The 15,916-nt window shown below is 41.4% G+C and overlaps 1 protein-coding gene across 2 annotated transcripts in view; it reads left to right on the forward strand.

The window, feature by feature from the left end:
* Positions 1-15,916, forward strand: part of TSNARE1 (t-SNARE domain containing 1) — a 380,410-nt gene that overhangs the window by 184,945 nt on the left and 179,549 nt on the right. For both annotated transcript variants that reach the window (XM_034063960.1, XM_034063963.1), the window contains exons 8-9: positions 1,435-1,507; positions 13,751-13,833. In XM_034063960.1, coding sequence (XP_033919851.1) covers positions 1,435-1,507; positions 13,751-13,833 — 156 coding nt within the window. The remainder of the gene's footprint in view (positions 1-1,434; positions 1,508-13,750; positions 13,834-15,916) is intronic.

Consider the following 15,916-nt stretch of genomic DNA (forward strand, 5'->3'; position numbering starts at 1 on the left):
CTCCAGCATCCTTGTAGCCCCCTTCAGACACTGGAAGCTGCTCTGAGGTCTCTGCAGAAGTGAGGTGAAAGCAATCAGACCTTTTGGTGCAATGCACTAGAGTTGAACCATGCCCCAAGCAGATAAATTAATTCCTGTGCAACTAGCCCTAGGAGAAGCCTATTCTTAGGAAACGTTTTTACTAGTTTAGAAAGTATCCAGTGCTGGGTTCCCCAGTACAAGGGATACATGGAATGGGCTACATTCATACGAGGGATACAGAGAAGTGATAGATGCTCCATCCCTAGCAGTGTTCAAGGCCAGGCTGGACAGAGCCTTGCGGAACATGGTCTAGTGTGACCGTTGTGTGGTCCTATGATGATTCTATGTAATAGTTGTTTTTCAGATTTGTGAAGGATTAAGAGAGAAACACAATAAAAACCACAAGAGTAAACCCTTCCCTTTCTGAAAAGGTTATTGTTGATGCAGGCCATTGATCCCAGAATGGGGATTCTTGTGCAGAAAAAGGCCATCTTTTAGGAGAGCATCCGATAAAATGATAAAATGCTATTTGTAAACTGATGTAGATATGATCAAAACCTGACTGAATTTGAAATCTCCTTATTAGTAAAGCAACAGGGAAAGTCTTGTTTTGATGAAGAGATTAATTTATACATTTTCAAGTGTAAAACAGAAGTAACTAGATTCAGCACTTGAATTTTCAGTTAAAACACAACAAATTGCCACTGAATTTGTTTGCTTCATTTCTGAACACTTACCATCTACAAGAGCAAATGTGAGCATATGCTGCTTTCATATGACACTGCCACTTATGAAAAGAATTAATCTAGCAGTAATAAACATAATAACATAGATATTGCTAAATGCACTAGCAGTAAGGGAACATCACAGGAAAAAAAAGACAAACAGAATGCATTTTGTTAAGCTGATAAATCACAGAATAACTGAAGTTCTCAAACAACTTTGGAAAAAACTCTAGTCAAAACCCTTGTTCAGAACAGTCAATGAAAACATGTTGCTTAGGGCCACGTCCTCTTGGCTTTGTAGATCTGCAAGGATGGAGGTTCCACAGACTGTCTGGTGAACAGTATGTCCATGGAATCATAGCATGGTTTGTGTTGGAAGGGACCTTAAAGCTCATTCAGTTCCAACCCTCTGCCATGGACAGGGACATCTACTAGACCTGGTTGCTCAGAGCCCCATCCTACCTGGACTTGAACACTTGATATGATCTTTTGACTTGTTTCTTATAGAAAGCTTGAGTCAACTGTGTGACTTAAATCCAGCAAGGTATTTTAGAGGTCTTTTCCAGCCTACCTGATTCCGTGATTCTGTGGGTTTGGGTTTTTGCTTTGCAAACTTGGCTGTGGAACATGCCTTTGATACTTGGACATTATCCATTCATCATTAACATCAGACTTTCTGTGTTTTCAGAGTGATATGTTGGATGTGAACCAGATCATTAAAGACCTGGCTTCCATGGTGCATGAGCAAGGAGACACAATAGGTAGGTATCACATTTAATGTATCAGCTTTACTCCCCTCCTGTGCCATTCCAGTGTGATGTGTGGTCCTTCATGAGCAATGTTTGTTGATGCTGTTGTTGTACAGTCAGTCATGTTCTGATTTGATGAGCTGCACTGTGCAGTGGGGTTCTCATCTTAAGGATAGTTAGCTAGTATATTTAGCATAAAATAGAATTCCTAGGGAGATTAATCCATTCCCTTTTGACTGTAAAAAGGAAGCTGGAGAAGATATAACATTAACTGGAAAGAGATCCAATTCTTCCTTTCTATCTGGAACTGTAATTAAAAAGCAATAGTAGTAGCAATTATTGTTATGAGTATTGATGATGGGGGAGAAAATTGAGCAGCTTGCTTCTCCTAAATGGAATTTGCTTTCCACATTGCAGGGTGTGTCTGATTAAGTTTACAGTAGCCTAACATCATGATGTGCTCACATGCATAAGTCTGAGGTTTCTGCCCATTAGTTGGCCTCTTGCTTTCCAGCTATTAGTAGCTGGGAGTATGGTGAAGAAAGCTTGGGAAAAGACATGTGAGTAACCCCTAGTACTATCTTTAAGAGTAGCCCATCACTTGTGTGAATAGAGAGGCAAGACTCAGTAGATCATCTCCTTTTAAATTCCCTCTGATCCTTGTCTTTGTCACTGCTGTCTCCTGATGTGGCTTAGACTTATATATCTTCGTTTAGAAGATCTTGTATATCTTGTTTAGAAGACTTCTGTATCTTCTATTTCGTATATGTACAATAAGACTGCACAGTGCTTTAGAAGCAAACATCAGCTTCCAAATAGCTCTAGTTCTAAAGCCACATTGAGGGATGTAAACTCCAGAGAAGCAAGATTTGTGGAGATATTTCTAACATGCAGGCTTCAGCTACAGTTCTCACTGGAGCTCCTGGGAGCTGATCCTAAGACAGCCATATGTAGATCATAAAGGAAGAAACTCTTCCCTTCTGTGTCTTAATTGCCCTGATGTTCTTTGCCAAGCTCCTACCTTTTCAAGTTCCCTTTAGCCTAAGATACCTGCTTTCACACTGAAATGAGCTAGCTGCTTCTACTGACAGACACCACTCAGGTCCCCAGATGCAGAAAGAAATCAAGGTTCTATCTAAACCCAGCTTTTTAGGGTGTTTGTTTGTTTGCTTTAATTTATGCATGTTCAGAAGCTCATTTTTGTACATGGATAACTTTGCAGCCTGATTCATCTCCTAAAAGCGCATCAGATGCTCATGCCTCGAGGGACATGACAACATACATCAGCTAGCTTCAAGATCCTCCTAACTCCTTTTCTTAAGGCACTACTTATTATTTAAAGATGTTGCCCATGCATAGAAGTGACCCTGGTATTAGCTTGTCTATGAGGAGCAGTTAGACTAAGCAGGATGTTTTGTCTTTCAGCTGGCATAAGTTTTCTGTTGCTTTTATATCTGACACCTTCTTCCCATTCAACTGCAGCGGATTATTAGTTTCTTTATGAGTATCTTTTCAGCTTGGCAGCAAGTCAAGGTATGTTCCCAACCAATTGCTGGGAGGACCCACTTTCTGCCTGTTCACATCCATATTACGCAGAAGTGAGGTTAAGAATAAGGAGGCAGAGGGTGTCGAAACCCCTACAGTGAAAATTCAGAAGCAATGATGACAAGGAACAGTTCTCTTGGCGCTTGTTTTAGGTTTTTAATGTTGTCCAGGGAGAATACATAACCAGGAATATGAGATGCACCACGTAGCAAAATGCTCCCAGGGCTGTAGAGCAAACCATGCTCTGGTTCACCTGAACCTGGGAGGAGCTTGTCTGGTCTATGCATGGCACAGGCAGAGTAACTCATAGTGCTTACAGAAACCTAAAAGCAGTTTTGCTAGCATGTGGGCCAGTTCCTTAATGAACACAGTGTAACACTCCTGAGGGTAGAGAGCAATTTCTGTCATGCAAGGAGGAAATAGGTGAGGCAAAATGCAAATTTGGGGGCATATCTCTGCTATCTTTTGTCTTCATGCTAATAAACTCCATGGATGTGTTTGTAGTCATGACATCTCTTTGATACAGGCATTTAACTAAGCATTACTATATCAGGGAGTCCAAGCCCTCAAAACCAAAATAAGCTAGTGGCCTAGGTTACCTTTGAATCAACAGAAACAATCTTTTCAATGCAGTTTTGCAGGAGCTATTGGCAAAAGCATTGCTGCACAGCTTCATCTCATGGGGTGCTGGTGAGGGGAAAGGGTGTGAGGATGAGGATGCCAGTCAGACAAATCAATAGCTGGCTGTGGAATTGGTGCTAGTGATACAGTTTAGGGTTTTATAACCATAGGACCCTGTTTTAGATCAGCATTTGCTTGGGAAAGGTGGAGAGAACAAAACTGTTTTCACTAGTAGGATGCTTGACCTTATGAGGGTGGCTTTAAATTGGGAATGATGAAGGAAGGAGGGGATGACCAGCAGTCAGGTCAGACAGAATTGCTGGGGGGGGGGGGGGGGGGGGGGGTGCCAAAATGGTTCACAAAGCCATCAAGCAAACTCACTGCCCTCAGTGACATGGTTTAGTTGTAGCCTTGGCCATGCAAGGGAATGGTTGGGCTGGTTAATCTTAAAGGTCTTTTCCCACCAAGTTGACTCTCTGATTCCATGGTTCTATTTTCTTTCCTGTGAAGTTAGATCACCTTTGGTGCCTGTATTAGCATCATTGCCTTTCTGACCTGAAGGATGGTTTAACACATTGACACTGTCAAGGAAGCCAGTCGGCATCCTTCCATGTGTCCTTCTCCGGTTTGACTGCCTGAATGGCACAGCCAAGAGTCTGTTGCCAGATGCGCTAATGCAAACTGCACTGGGAAATCATTCAACTGGATCCTTAACTAAACTCTCCTGAGTTATGTGTCTCAGTTGGGACATCTAAGGAAAATTAGCACATCTTGAGAATAGTCCCCAACTACCTGAATGTAACAGCTTTAATATCCACATTCAGTTGAATGTGGTCTGCAGAGTCTCTGATTTGGTTACATTTCCTAAGTGATCTCAGAGGAGGCTGTTATGTGAATGGGCACATTTATGTTCTTAGTGGTTCCTGAGGAATTGGGAAATCTTTCCATGGCTTTTTTGTTTTCAACTGCTTGTTGAGACACAGTTACATGTCACTACAGGGCACAGTCCATGCGGGAAGGGTATTACAAGGGGTGGTGAGTTTAAACTGAAACAGGGGAAGCTCAGGTTAAATATGAGGAAGAAGTTCTTTACTCTTAGGGTGCTGAGGCACTGGAACAGGTTACCCAAAGGAGTGATAAATGCTCCATCCCTGGCAGTGTTCAAGGCCAGGTTGGACAGAGCCTTGGGTGACATGGTCTAGTGTGAGGTGTCCCTGCCCATGGCAGGGGGTTGGAACTGGATGATCTTAAGGTCCTTTCCAACCCAAACCTTTCTATGATTGTTATTCTGTGATCATTGAATCAGTGATAATCTATTCCACTTACCATTTGATTCCCAAGAAGCCTCCAGTTTCTTTCTTCATCTGAAGTATATGCTCTGTCATCAGTTACTCTGTTATTGAAGTGTAATTAAGTTCTATTGTTAACCACCCCAGCTGCTGAAATTGCGTGATATTACTGCCCTTAACTGCTTTGTAGGCAACAATTTTAAGGTCATGGTGTTTTCTATAGCATCATAGAATAGTGGGGGTTGGAAAGGACCTTAAGGACACATCCAGTTCCAACCCCCTGCAATGGGCAGGGACACCTCACACCAGACCAAAGGCTCTGTCCAACCTGGCCTTGAACACCACCAGGGATGGAGCATTCACAACATCCCTGACAACCCATTCCAGTGCCTCATCACCCTTACAGTAAAGAACTTCTTCCTTATATCCCATCTAAACTTCCCTTGTTGCAGTTTTAACCAATTGCCCCTTATCCTGTGTACCACTGGCATTACTCTACCTATTATCTAGGACTGCAGCAGTGGTGACCTCCCCTATGAGTTTTCAAACACCTTTGTATTTATACAGCACTGAAGAGTCTGTAAGATGATCTATTCCATGTTAGGCACAAGTTGATGACTGCGACTGAATTGTTGGAGTCATATGTGGGCTACCATGATCTCTGACCAATTCATTTTACTGCAGATAATAGGCAACACAAGATATTAATGTGATTTTCCCATTTCTGCTCTCTGCGAGTGTGGGAGTTTGTGTCTTCCCTTATTGTATGCAGACTTTTACATTTAGCTCTAGTGCTGACAGGTAAGACGGCACACACTGGTTTAGAAGGAGAATAATGTGCAGCTCTACACCTGCAAATCTACTAATGCCTGAAGATTTGTCTGCTGTTCTGTGTTTGACCCTCATAATGTGATTGGGCTGGTACACTTGCAGTTAATGAACCAGCTAATTCTGTACGAGAAACAAGGCTCTTCCTTTTTATGAGGTTTATTGCCACCAGTAGCATTCTTCTCACACCCGTTTATCCTGAGTCGTTTTGGGGAAGCTGGAGCTGCTGTGTGCTCCATTTCTAGTAATGCTGCAATTGAGCAGAGAATGTCATAAAGGCAGAAGCTGCCCAGGTGGCTGGTTTATTTCTGTGGGGAGGTGCTATACTCTGCCACGGACAGACTGTGTTTGGGAAGCCAGAGCTTGAGTGGGTTAAATAAATCAAAGCATCCCTGTAAAGCAAAAGGTGTCAAGCAAGTTGTAAATATCAGTGGCTTTAATTTGTAGGTAAAATATATGATGTTTAAAAGAGAACAAGCAGGGATAAATATGGATATTCCTATGAAACAGCACTCCCATCATCCTCATTTGTCCCTGTGAGTACTCAGATTGACACTTCTTGCATCAGATGACTCCGTAGCTTATGCGCTTAGCTGCGTAATGGAAGGTGTTATGTTAATTGGAGACAAAAGTGGACCTCTGGAAAATGCTGCATGCAAATGAAATTAAGGCATTTATGCAAGATGTGCTAATTCGTGAGCTGGATTTGGAAAGGCAAATATGATTATTTTGGGCCTTTTGTCCTTTTTTTTGTCATTTCAAAGAAATGGTTTTATTGCAGTTGGAAATAAGATTTTTCTTTCACATGGATGTCTTCTAGAATTAGAAAAAGAAATAAAGAATTGAATTTACATCACAAGGGGAAAAGAGTGTGGGGAATTTCCCAATCAAAGCTAGATTGAGTGTTCTTCTGCTTTTTAAATGACTTTCAAAGATTGTTTTGGGGAAAAAAGAAGGATGAAAATCTAACATGCCCATAAATTTCTGCACTTAAACTCAGACTGAAATAGCATTTTCCATCAGAAAAAGAAGAAAATGCAAAGCCAAAAGTGAATCAAGTCCACTGCCATGATATAATACTCTCCAGTGTTAATTTTTACTGGGATGTAAACTAGAACCATGCGTTACCCAAAGCCATATGGGAGCTGTGGATTAGATAGAGCTGAGATGGAGAGCTGAAAAGGGTACACCAGGCAATGAGGGCAGAGGCCATACCCTCAGGAAACTCTTTGTATGTTGATTCTTCTCTTGGGGTAAATATCAGTGATTTGAGACCACTTGTCTCTGTAAGAAAGAATGGTAAATGGCTTTACATCTGCTTAAGTGCTCATATTCCCATTTAGCACAAAGCAAATGATACAAGATACCATATTCTCTGTGCTATGTTCCAATAGCATACACAGGACAACATATGCATTGTGAATCCCTAGAAGCTGTATCCTGGCAGGCATGGCAAACCTCTGACAGGGCAATACCATTTTCCAGTGCACGCTTATGTAGCAGTGAGTTGACATTTCCAACATGCAGCTCAAGGACTGTATAAATCATTCAGGAGCTAAAGTATTGTAAATTTATGCTGGTGTTCAGCTTTTATTCATAACTGGTCTTTGGGCTGTTGGCCAAAGAAAACCAGTAGGAAAAGCTGGTTATGACATTTTAAGGTAGTCTGCATGGTCTTTCCAGGTTGAATGGATGCCGGAGAGGGACTCTTCATCAGGGACTGTAGCAACAGGACAAGGGGTGATGGGTTCAAAGTGAAACAGGGGAAGTTCAGGTTAGATATGAAGTTCTTTACTGTGAGGGTGTTGATGCACTGGAATGGGTTGCCCAGAGAAGGCAAATCCAATTCCGTCCTTGGCAGTGTTCAAGGCCAGGTTGGACAGAGCCTTGGGTGACATGGTCTGGTGTGAAGTGTCCCTGATCATGTCAGGGGATTGGAGCTGGATGATATTAAAGCCCTTTCCAACCCAAACCATTCTGTGATTTCATGAAGGTTGTTCAGTGCCTCAGTCCTTACCTCTGAGAGCCATGCTATGTTACCATGGGGAAGAATTAGAGCTCTTTTAAAGTCAAATAGAAAGCTAGGTTCTATCTGCTGTTTGTTGGTAGCAATAACCACAGCTGATGATGACTCCTGGAACTGACAATTGTATTTCATTGCACCAGTCTAACCCAGTATGACCCATATAGCCTTAATTTAGCATGTGGGTGAGATTAGTTTATTAAATCACAGAATGGTTTGGGTTGGAAAGGACCTTAAAATCATCCAGTTCCAACCCCCTGCCATGGGCAGGGACACTTCACACTAAACCATGTCTCTCATGTGCAGAGTTTCTCACTTGATGCTTACATTGGAGTTTCCACATGACTAACCCTGAGCCATTCTGAACTTCACTCAGGAATAACTGCCATAGTTTTCCTTCTCTTTAATATCCACAGTTGTGCCTGAGGGTCTTTAGCTTGTGGAATAACACTTGCTTAAAGTACATGGCAATTAGAATGGGCAAAATTCATTTTCATGCTGAATGTAATTTCACTCCCAATTTCTCTTTTAATTAGTAAATAAACCTTTATACACTTCTAAAATGACCTTTTTATTATTATCATTGTGCTTCTTGGCATGTGTATTATTTTTTTTTAGCCAGAAGTTGTAGTGATCAGAGGGTTAAGCTTATTAAAGTGCTAAAAATTAAAGGTCCCATTTAGTTCTTACCAAGTGGAAGTACTTTAAAATTCTCATTCACAAGCTCAGTTTCAGGTCTTTCAAGCAGTTTCACTGAAAATGCTGCCTCATAAAGCCAGTCCATTGCTTTGGGTATAAATACTCTGGTCCTAGAATCACAGAAGGGTTTGGGATGTAAAGGACCTTAGTATCATCCAGTTCCAATCCCCTACCATGGGCAGGGACACGTCACACTAGACCATGTTGCCCAAGGCTAATTCTTTAATATGTGAGAACAAAAACCCCACTCCAGCCACTGTCATTTGAGTTATTTAATGTAAGACTCTTTTTGCTCATTAGGTGGGCTTGACCCCAGAAGGCAGGTAAATAGATAGGGTTAAAGACACCTCTTGGGTTCATCATGATTTCTGTCTCTGTGTGACAAATGTGTCATTAAATCATAGAATCACGCAATGGTTTGTGTTGGAAAGGACCTTAAGGTCATCCAGTTCCAACCCCTGCCATGGGCAGGGACATCTCACAGTAAACCATGTCACCCAAGGCTCTGTCCATCCTGGCCTTGAACACTGCCAGGAATGGAGCATTCATCACTTCTCTGGGCACCCTGTGTCAGTGCCTCAGCACCCTCACAGTAAAGAACTTCTGCCTTATTTCCAGCCTGAACTTCCCTCTTTCAGTCTGAACCCATCACCCCTTGTCCTATCACTGCAGTCCCTGATGAAGAGTCCCTCTCCAGCATCCCTATAGCCTCCCCTTCAGACACTGGAAGCTGCTCTGAGGTCTCCACACAGATTCTCTTCTCCAGGCTGAACAGCCCCAGCTGAAAGGATGTTTTCTAGCTGGGAAATTAGAACTATCTGAATTCCTGGGTGCATTTGTTTGCAACCACCATCTGCTTCAGTGCTGCCCTGTCACTCAGTTGAATACAATGGCAATTACATTGCCCTAAGGTTTCTCTTTGTTTTCAAACTGCACCATAAATCTGGCATCAGAGGCTGAGAACAGAAAAATTATTGTGGGATTCAGGCTCTTTGAAAAATCCCAGCCTCAGGGCTGGGATATCTCATCTGTTTGGGAACAGAATTGCTGTCCATTCATACTAAAGATGAAGGAAAAGGTAGACCCCTCCAGCAGGCTTTCTTCAGTATACTGAAGAAACCCCCTCTTGCATTGGCAAGTAAGGTACCTTGGCAAGGAGCCTGAAAGTGTGCAAGGTAACGCTGTAAACCATCACAATCATTCAGCAATAATGCAGAGAAATAGCTGTGAGTGATGCATTCATTATTGTCTTATTAACATCATTGTGTTATCACTTATTTCCTTGTGATTTGACCCAAATTCTCTTTCCTTCCCTTGCTTTTCTGTGTTAATCAGCAGGAATATCTGGTTAAATTGTGTTACATATTTATGTGTCATTTTTATAGAGATTTAGAGTTGGTTTGGGGTGGTTTTGTTCTGGTTTTCCTCCTGTGTCTCACGATTATAAGTTGCTTCCAAAAGAATATTTAAATGGGAGTTTTGCTTATTCCAAGGCTGGTATTCGCCTGTTAGAAGAATAAGTGAGCAGAAGCAGTGCCACCAGGGTCCTGTACTATTGCATCAGCTCCTATATAACATGTAGCACATACATCCATCCTACTTGTGGAAGCCTGTGGTGGTAAATAGGTGGATGATGTTTGCAAAGCGCACTGCAGAACATGTGATTAGCCCATTCCATGCAGTGCTATGGGGGCATTCCCAGCATTTAATTTTACCTAAGGAGGGCAAATCTCCTTAGGGCCCCCTGCAAGCAGTGAAAAGCACTCAGTTCCTCTGGAGGGCTATTTAAAGACCTTAAATTAAGCTCCTTCTGTGATTTCTCCCTGCCCCAAGAGGAGCACAGACAGATTACTCTTGGTTTAGTAAGATATCTTTCATAAATCTCTCCTCTGTAGCTCTCTTATGATTGATTTTCTGAGGAGCGTCAGCCTTTACGAGTCAATGAGTAGTGAAGGGTGTCTGCGCTAAGATCCTGGGAAGCATCAGATACATGAGCAAGTTCTATTACTTTGATTAGGTCAGGCTGAACGGGGCTTGGAGCAACCTGGTCTAGTGGAAGGTGTCCTTGCCCATGGCAGGGATTGGAACTGGATGATCTTTAAGATCCCTTCCAACCCAAACCATTCTATGATTCTATGATAAGGCAATTTCCCAAATCCCCCCATCCCTTCCAAATCCCATCACAAAGTAACTTAAAAGCGAGGTGCTTTTCTACATAAAATTCTATTTTTTAACACAAACCCATGGTCAGCTTTTGTGTTTCTGACATTAACAGGTTTCCCAGCAGGATATGTTCTTAGTTTTAGTTCCATTTTTAAGTTGTTTCTTCTCCCCAGCTTAATGTATCATAGCTTGGCTGTAAGAAGGTTATGGCTTGTTGAAGCTCTGAGTGATCAGGATCCGAATTTCAGGTCTTATCTCAGTGGCTGGTTCTTATGGACTTCCACAGGATATAGTTTGGATTTCAGGCAAAACCAATCTGGTTAACTATGCATCATGTACTCATGCTTAACCATAGAAGTAAATACTTGTCAACAACCAGGCAACTAAGAATTTATCACCTTGGTTGAGTGGCAAGTTACACTGATTGATGTATCCTGTCAGTATTAATGACATACTGACTCTTGATTCCTCTGCCTTGTACCCTGTTTCCATATGCAGAGAGGCTCATATATACAGTGCTGGAAATTGGACTGGGGCTTGTAGTCACCAATTACAGAGCACTGTGTTAAGATGTGAGCACATAAAGAAAGCACTCCCCTGCCCTACATAGCCCACAGATCTGCCACTTTTCAGCTCTTTCTCATATGTAACCAGGAAGCATCCCTCTGCTGTAACTCATAAACTACATCAAATGAGCAATTACTGATTTGTGTGTCGGTCTCAATGTCTGGTTGGAAAGACATGAGAGCCTACCCTGGAGTTGTGATGCCTGTTGTCCAGAGAAGCTGTGGCTGCCCCATCCCTGGCAGTGTTCAAGGTCAGGTTCGACAGAGGGGCTTGGAGCAACCTACTCTAGTGGAAGGTGTCCCTGCCCATGGCAGGTGTTGGAACTGGATGAGCTTTGAGGTCTTCTCCAACCCAAACCATTCTATGATTCTTTTTAAACATAAGTGTTGGCACCAGTTGTCAGTGATACAACTTGTGGTGATGTGCCATGAGAGTTTTCCTTGTAAACACACCTAGAACACCACAATTATCAAGTAACAGGTTGAAATCTGTTTACTGTTTTACTCACAAGAAACACCTTGTTTCTCAGGCATACCTGTTTGAGGTAGACCCCATGTAGATCTTCTAAGTCTCTGTAGAAGGAAATTGTATCTTTCTTCATAAGCAGAGGCTGAGCTCCTTAAAAGCCTTTTGATCTCTTCCTGATGAGTCCTGAATGCAAGGAAAGCATAAAGGGAGAGGTGATACCAATCAAGGTCTGTGGTGCTAAATGCTTAATAAAAGTGGTTTGAGAAGCATTTGATATAGCAAAGAAAATTATGCTGTATCAATCTATGAAAGTGCTGGCCATGTATTTTTTCTTTCTCATGCAGGAGATACCTGAAGGGGGCTACAAGGATGCTGGGGATGGACTCTTCGTCAGGGACTGTAGTGATAGGAGAAGGGGCAATGGGTTCAAACTGAAACAGGGGAAGTTCAGGTTTGGATATAAGGAAGAAGTTCTTTACTGTAAGAGTGGTGAGACACTGGATTGGGTTGCCCAGGGAAGTTGTGAGTGCTCCATCCCTGGCACTGTTCAAGGCCAGGTTGGACAGAGCCTTGGGTGACATGGTCTAGTGTGAGGTGTCCCTGCCTGTTGCAGGGGGTTGGAATCTTAAGATCCTTTCTAACCCAAGCCATTCTCTGATTCACTATTACATACATAATCTAAAATAAAAGGAGTGGAAATCCATCTGCCTCAGGAGTAATGCAAGTCTTTTAACAAGTTTCAAACTGTGAAGATGAAGTGGTTTCATTCTGTTTCTTCTGTTTTGTGGGGTTTTGGCTTTTTTTGTTATATTTTTGAGTTATCAGAAATGCACAGTTATTTTAATGGGTTTTGAATGCAATTTCATTTTAAAATGGCAAACCATGAACACAACCACTTTCTTATAGCGTTTTTCTGTAAACCTTCATTTCTTTACCCGATACAAATGTGTCCAGACTAATTAATGTTCTTTCTATCAAAAATGGAACAATAAATTAAATCTTCTGTGGCGTGTATTAATCCTACTCCTAATGCCATCAGTTGAAGAATTTCCATTAATTTTATTAAGGATTAGGGAAAGCACCGAAACCTTAATTTTTCATCCATTTTCAACCTGTTGTTTTGTTCCTCTTGACCATTTTCATATGCTTCGTGTTGCAATATCTGCCTGACAACACACAGAAGCACACCAAGCTCACGTACTCTTCCGTTGTGGCAAATTATTAGCTGCACATCTTTTAGGGGACAAGGTGGTCTATGATTTCTTCTGGGAACACAAGCCCTTATTGATGTGTTCTGTTCCATAGATGTCTTGCTTCCTAAGCAAATCAGAATTAATGCATAAATCCTGGAGCCAGAATTAATGCTTGTCTGATGGAAGTGAAGAGCTGCCAGCTGCAATGTGTACTTGATAATCTTTCTTTTCCAGTCTCCGTTTGATTTCTTCCTTAGCTTCCCCCAACATCAGACCTAGCCAGTCGACGTCTGAGATTCCTCTTCCTTAATATTAGATTCAAGCAATGTGTCTCAATGTGAAGCATCTGATCAGACCTCACTTGCAGCTTGGAAATTGATCTAGGAGTTTAGGTTGTGGTTCATGTTACCTGATCAGCAGCAGGCAGCTAACGTAGAGTGGGATGAATCTCACACGATGGGCATGGTCTTTCTGGAGTGTAATAGTGTCTCAGATGACCTGCTTAAGTACAGACTCCTGAGGATGGTCAATAACACATATGTACTTCATTGTGACACTAATAATGAGATAATTTCAGGTACAATTTGCCATGTCCCTTCTTGTATTTAACTCTAATCTAGCAAATTTACCTGTCTTGAGCTGTTTTCCTTTAAATTCTGAATAAGTCTTCACACTGGTTTCAGTGGGAATGGGGTGAGCTGGTAACTCACATGGATAGATACCAGTCATACAGCCTCTGACAAATGGATTAGCTTGCAAACAAGAACTGGCTCATCTCTTTATGTTATATTGCTGTTGGTATCAAGTCTTTGTTTTAGGTTTCCACCCTGTAATGATTTTCTGTTATCTTAATTTGCAGATAGCATTGAAGCCAACATCGAGACTGCATCTTCTAACGTAGAATCAGCGAATGAACAGTTGGCAAAAGCCAGTCAACACCAAGTAAGTGGGCCCAAAAAAACCTGTGGATCCATTCAGTAATAGTGTTTAAAATAAAGAGAACATGTGGCTGATGTGAGCCACGTGGGCTGCATTGGATTTGTGCTACCTGAAAAGATGATAAAACATACTCTAAGTAAGAGCTAAACTTTTTTCTTACATATATGATTAAATCACTGTATCATCAACAATTTGCTTTAAAGGAGTCATTAAGAGATGTGCATATTAAAGAGTCATTTCCCAGTAGGAAACTCAACTCAAATTAGCTACTGTTGTTCTTGGAAAGATTGTCATAAAAAGTGCATCATTTCAGTGAATATGTGCTTCTTATTGGAGTGTTTCCCTATAATCAGGCAACAGTGCTTTTCAGAAACAACTCAGCTGTCAAAAGACATGATGTGCTTGGCGAATAATGGCTATGGGAATGGTGTTCAGCACTTTTTAAAGGCAATTTGAGGGTAGGGGTTTGGGGTTGGATTTTTCTTTGTTGGAGCAAGAATAAAACACTCACACGCTCAAAAAAACCACCCAAACATTAATCTTTTTGAAGATAGCTTGGTCAGAAAGAGCTCTTCGATAGTTACAGTTAGTACTTCCTAGGGATGAAAGGGCAGAGGAATGGGAGGAAGCGAACAAAGAAGAAATTGTTCTTGCTTGCATTGGATTGACAGAATAAAAGCTGTTAGTTTTCTTTTTCATTCCTCAATCAGAAATCATTTTGTTGAAGTCCAAAGTGATTTTCATGTGTCTAGAGTCTTGTTAGGACAAAATGTAGCTGAGGTCTATGCGAGTGCATAGTGCCTCCTTGTTGGTCCTGGGACACAATGAATTGTGAAGGCCAGGGGAAAACCTCCAGATCAAGGGAGTTAGAGCCACAGAACTTTTACTCCACTGAAAAGGAGTAATGTGATTTTACATTATCTACAGCTCTGGTAAAACATACTTTGCTAGTTGTGTGTAATAGGAACAACTTTTGTAGAGCTTAGATATTGCAAGAAACTAAGGGTGGTCTTGAGCTGTGTCTTGGTTTCATATTCAAGATAAGGCGTCACGCTGTACATAATCCTGCAATTGCTTTGGAAATGACCTGTTGTGTTTTTACTGCATGATGTCTAAAATGAGACTAGAATAAATTCAATACTTGACAGTAAAACCGATCACAAAGCTGCAAATGAGTTAATGACAATTTTGGCTAAGAAGGTCAAAGAGTAGTCAGGCAGAAAATGAGTGCAGCACAGTGTAAAGGATCTACTTTCTTCAGCCAGCAGGAGCTGCTGAAATAGCCTGACCAGTTAGGAGGTGCTTTATTCCTCAGATATGTTGATCATGATGAAGATATAGCCAGTATTAGTCAGTAAACTGCTGCTAAGGGCATAAATGTTCTATAAATGACCTAAGAGGTGAAGTTGTTGCGTCTTCGATTGCTGGCCTATTGTATGGGGTTTATCAAATAGCATTTGATGCCTCCTCTGTGTTTTGATACGTGTTCATTTTATATCCGAAAGGACATACATAGTCTTCATAGTGTGACAAGAAGGGTCCTGATCACGTAGCCCGCAAGTGCTTTTGTAGGAAGCAGTGTTGGTGCCATTTGCATCCATATGGGTAATGCAGTCATCCTGGGTTTGTATGTGTGTCTTTGGCTTCTTTGGAAGGATCTAGGATAGATTTGAAGAATGATCAGCTAGATGCTTTTGTGGGTGAACTGCTTTCAAGGTTGCTGCCATAGGTTTATGCACTTCATATTCCTTTTGTATTCTTGTGTGCTGCTCAGAGATCAAAAGCACAGGCTATCTTTTAAATCCTACTGAGTAGTTTGCCTGCTTTTGTCAACTGCCAATTCATTAATCTATTTGGCTGTTACCTACGACCTCTAGTACAGTGTGATTGTCCTGTAAATGCAGACTGGTTTACACACATTTGTTATTTATTCCTTTTTATGTGTATATATGTATATAAATCTGTGTGTGATTCCTGTTTTTATGTATATACGTATAAAAATAGGCATGTGTAGTATTTTTAAGAGTATATGGACAAACACATACATAAATGGAGAAATCAAAAATGTCAGCAGCACTGGAACATT

Source organism: Melopsittacus undulatus, chromosome 1, assembly GCF_012275295.1.
Source record: "Melopsittacus undulatus isolate bMelUnd1 chromosome 1, bMelUnd1.mat.Z, whole genome shotgun sequence".
Classification (NCBI taxonomy): Eukaryota; Metazoa; Chordata; class Aves; order Psittaciformes; family Psittaculidae; genus Melopsittacus; species Melopsittacus undulatus.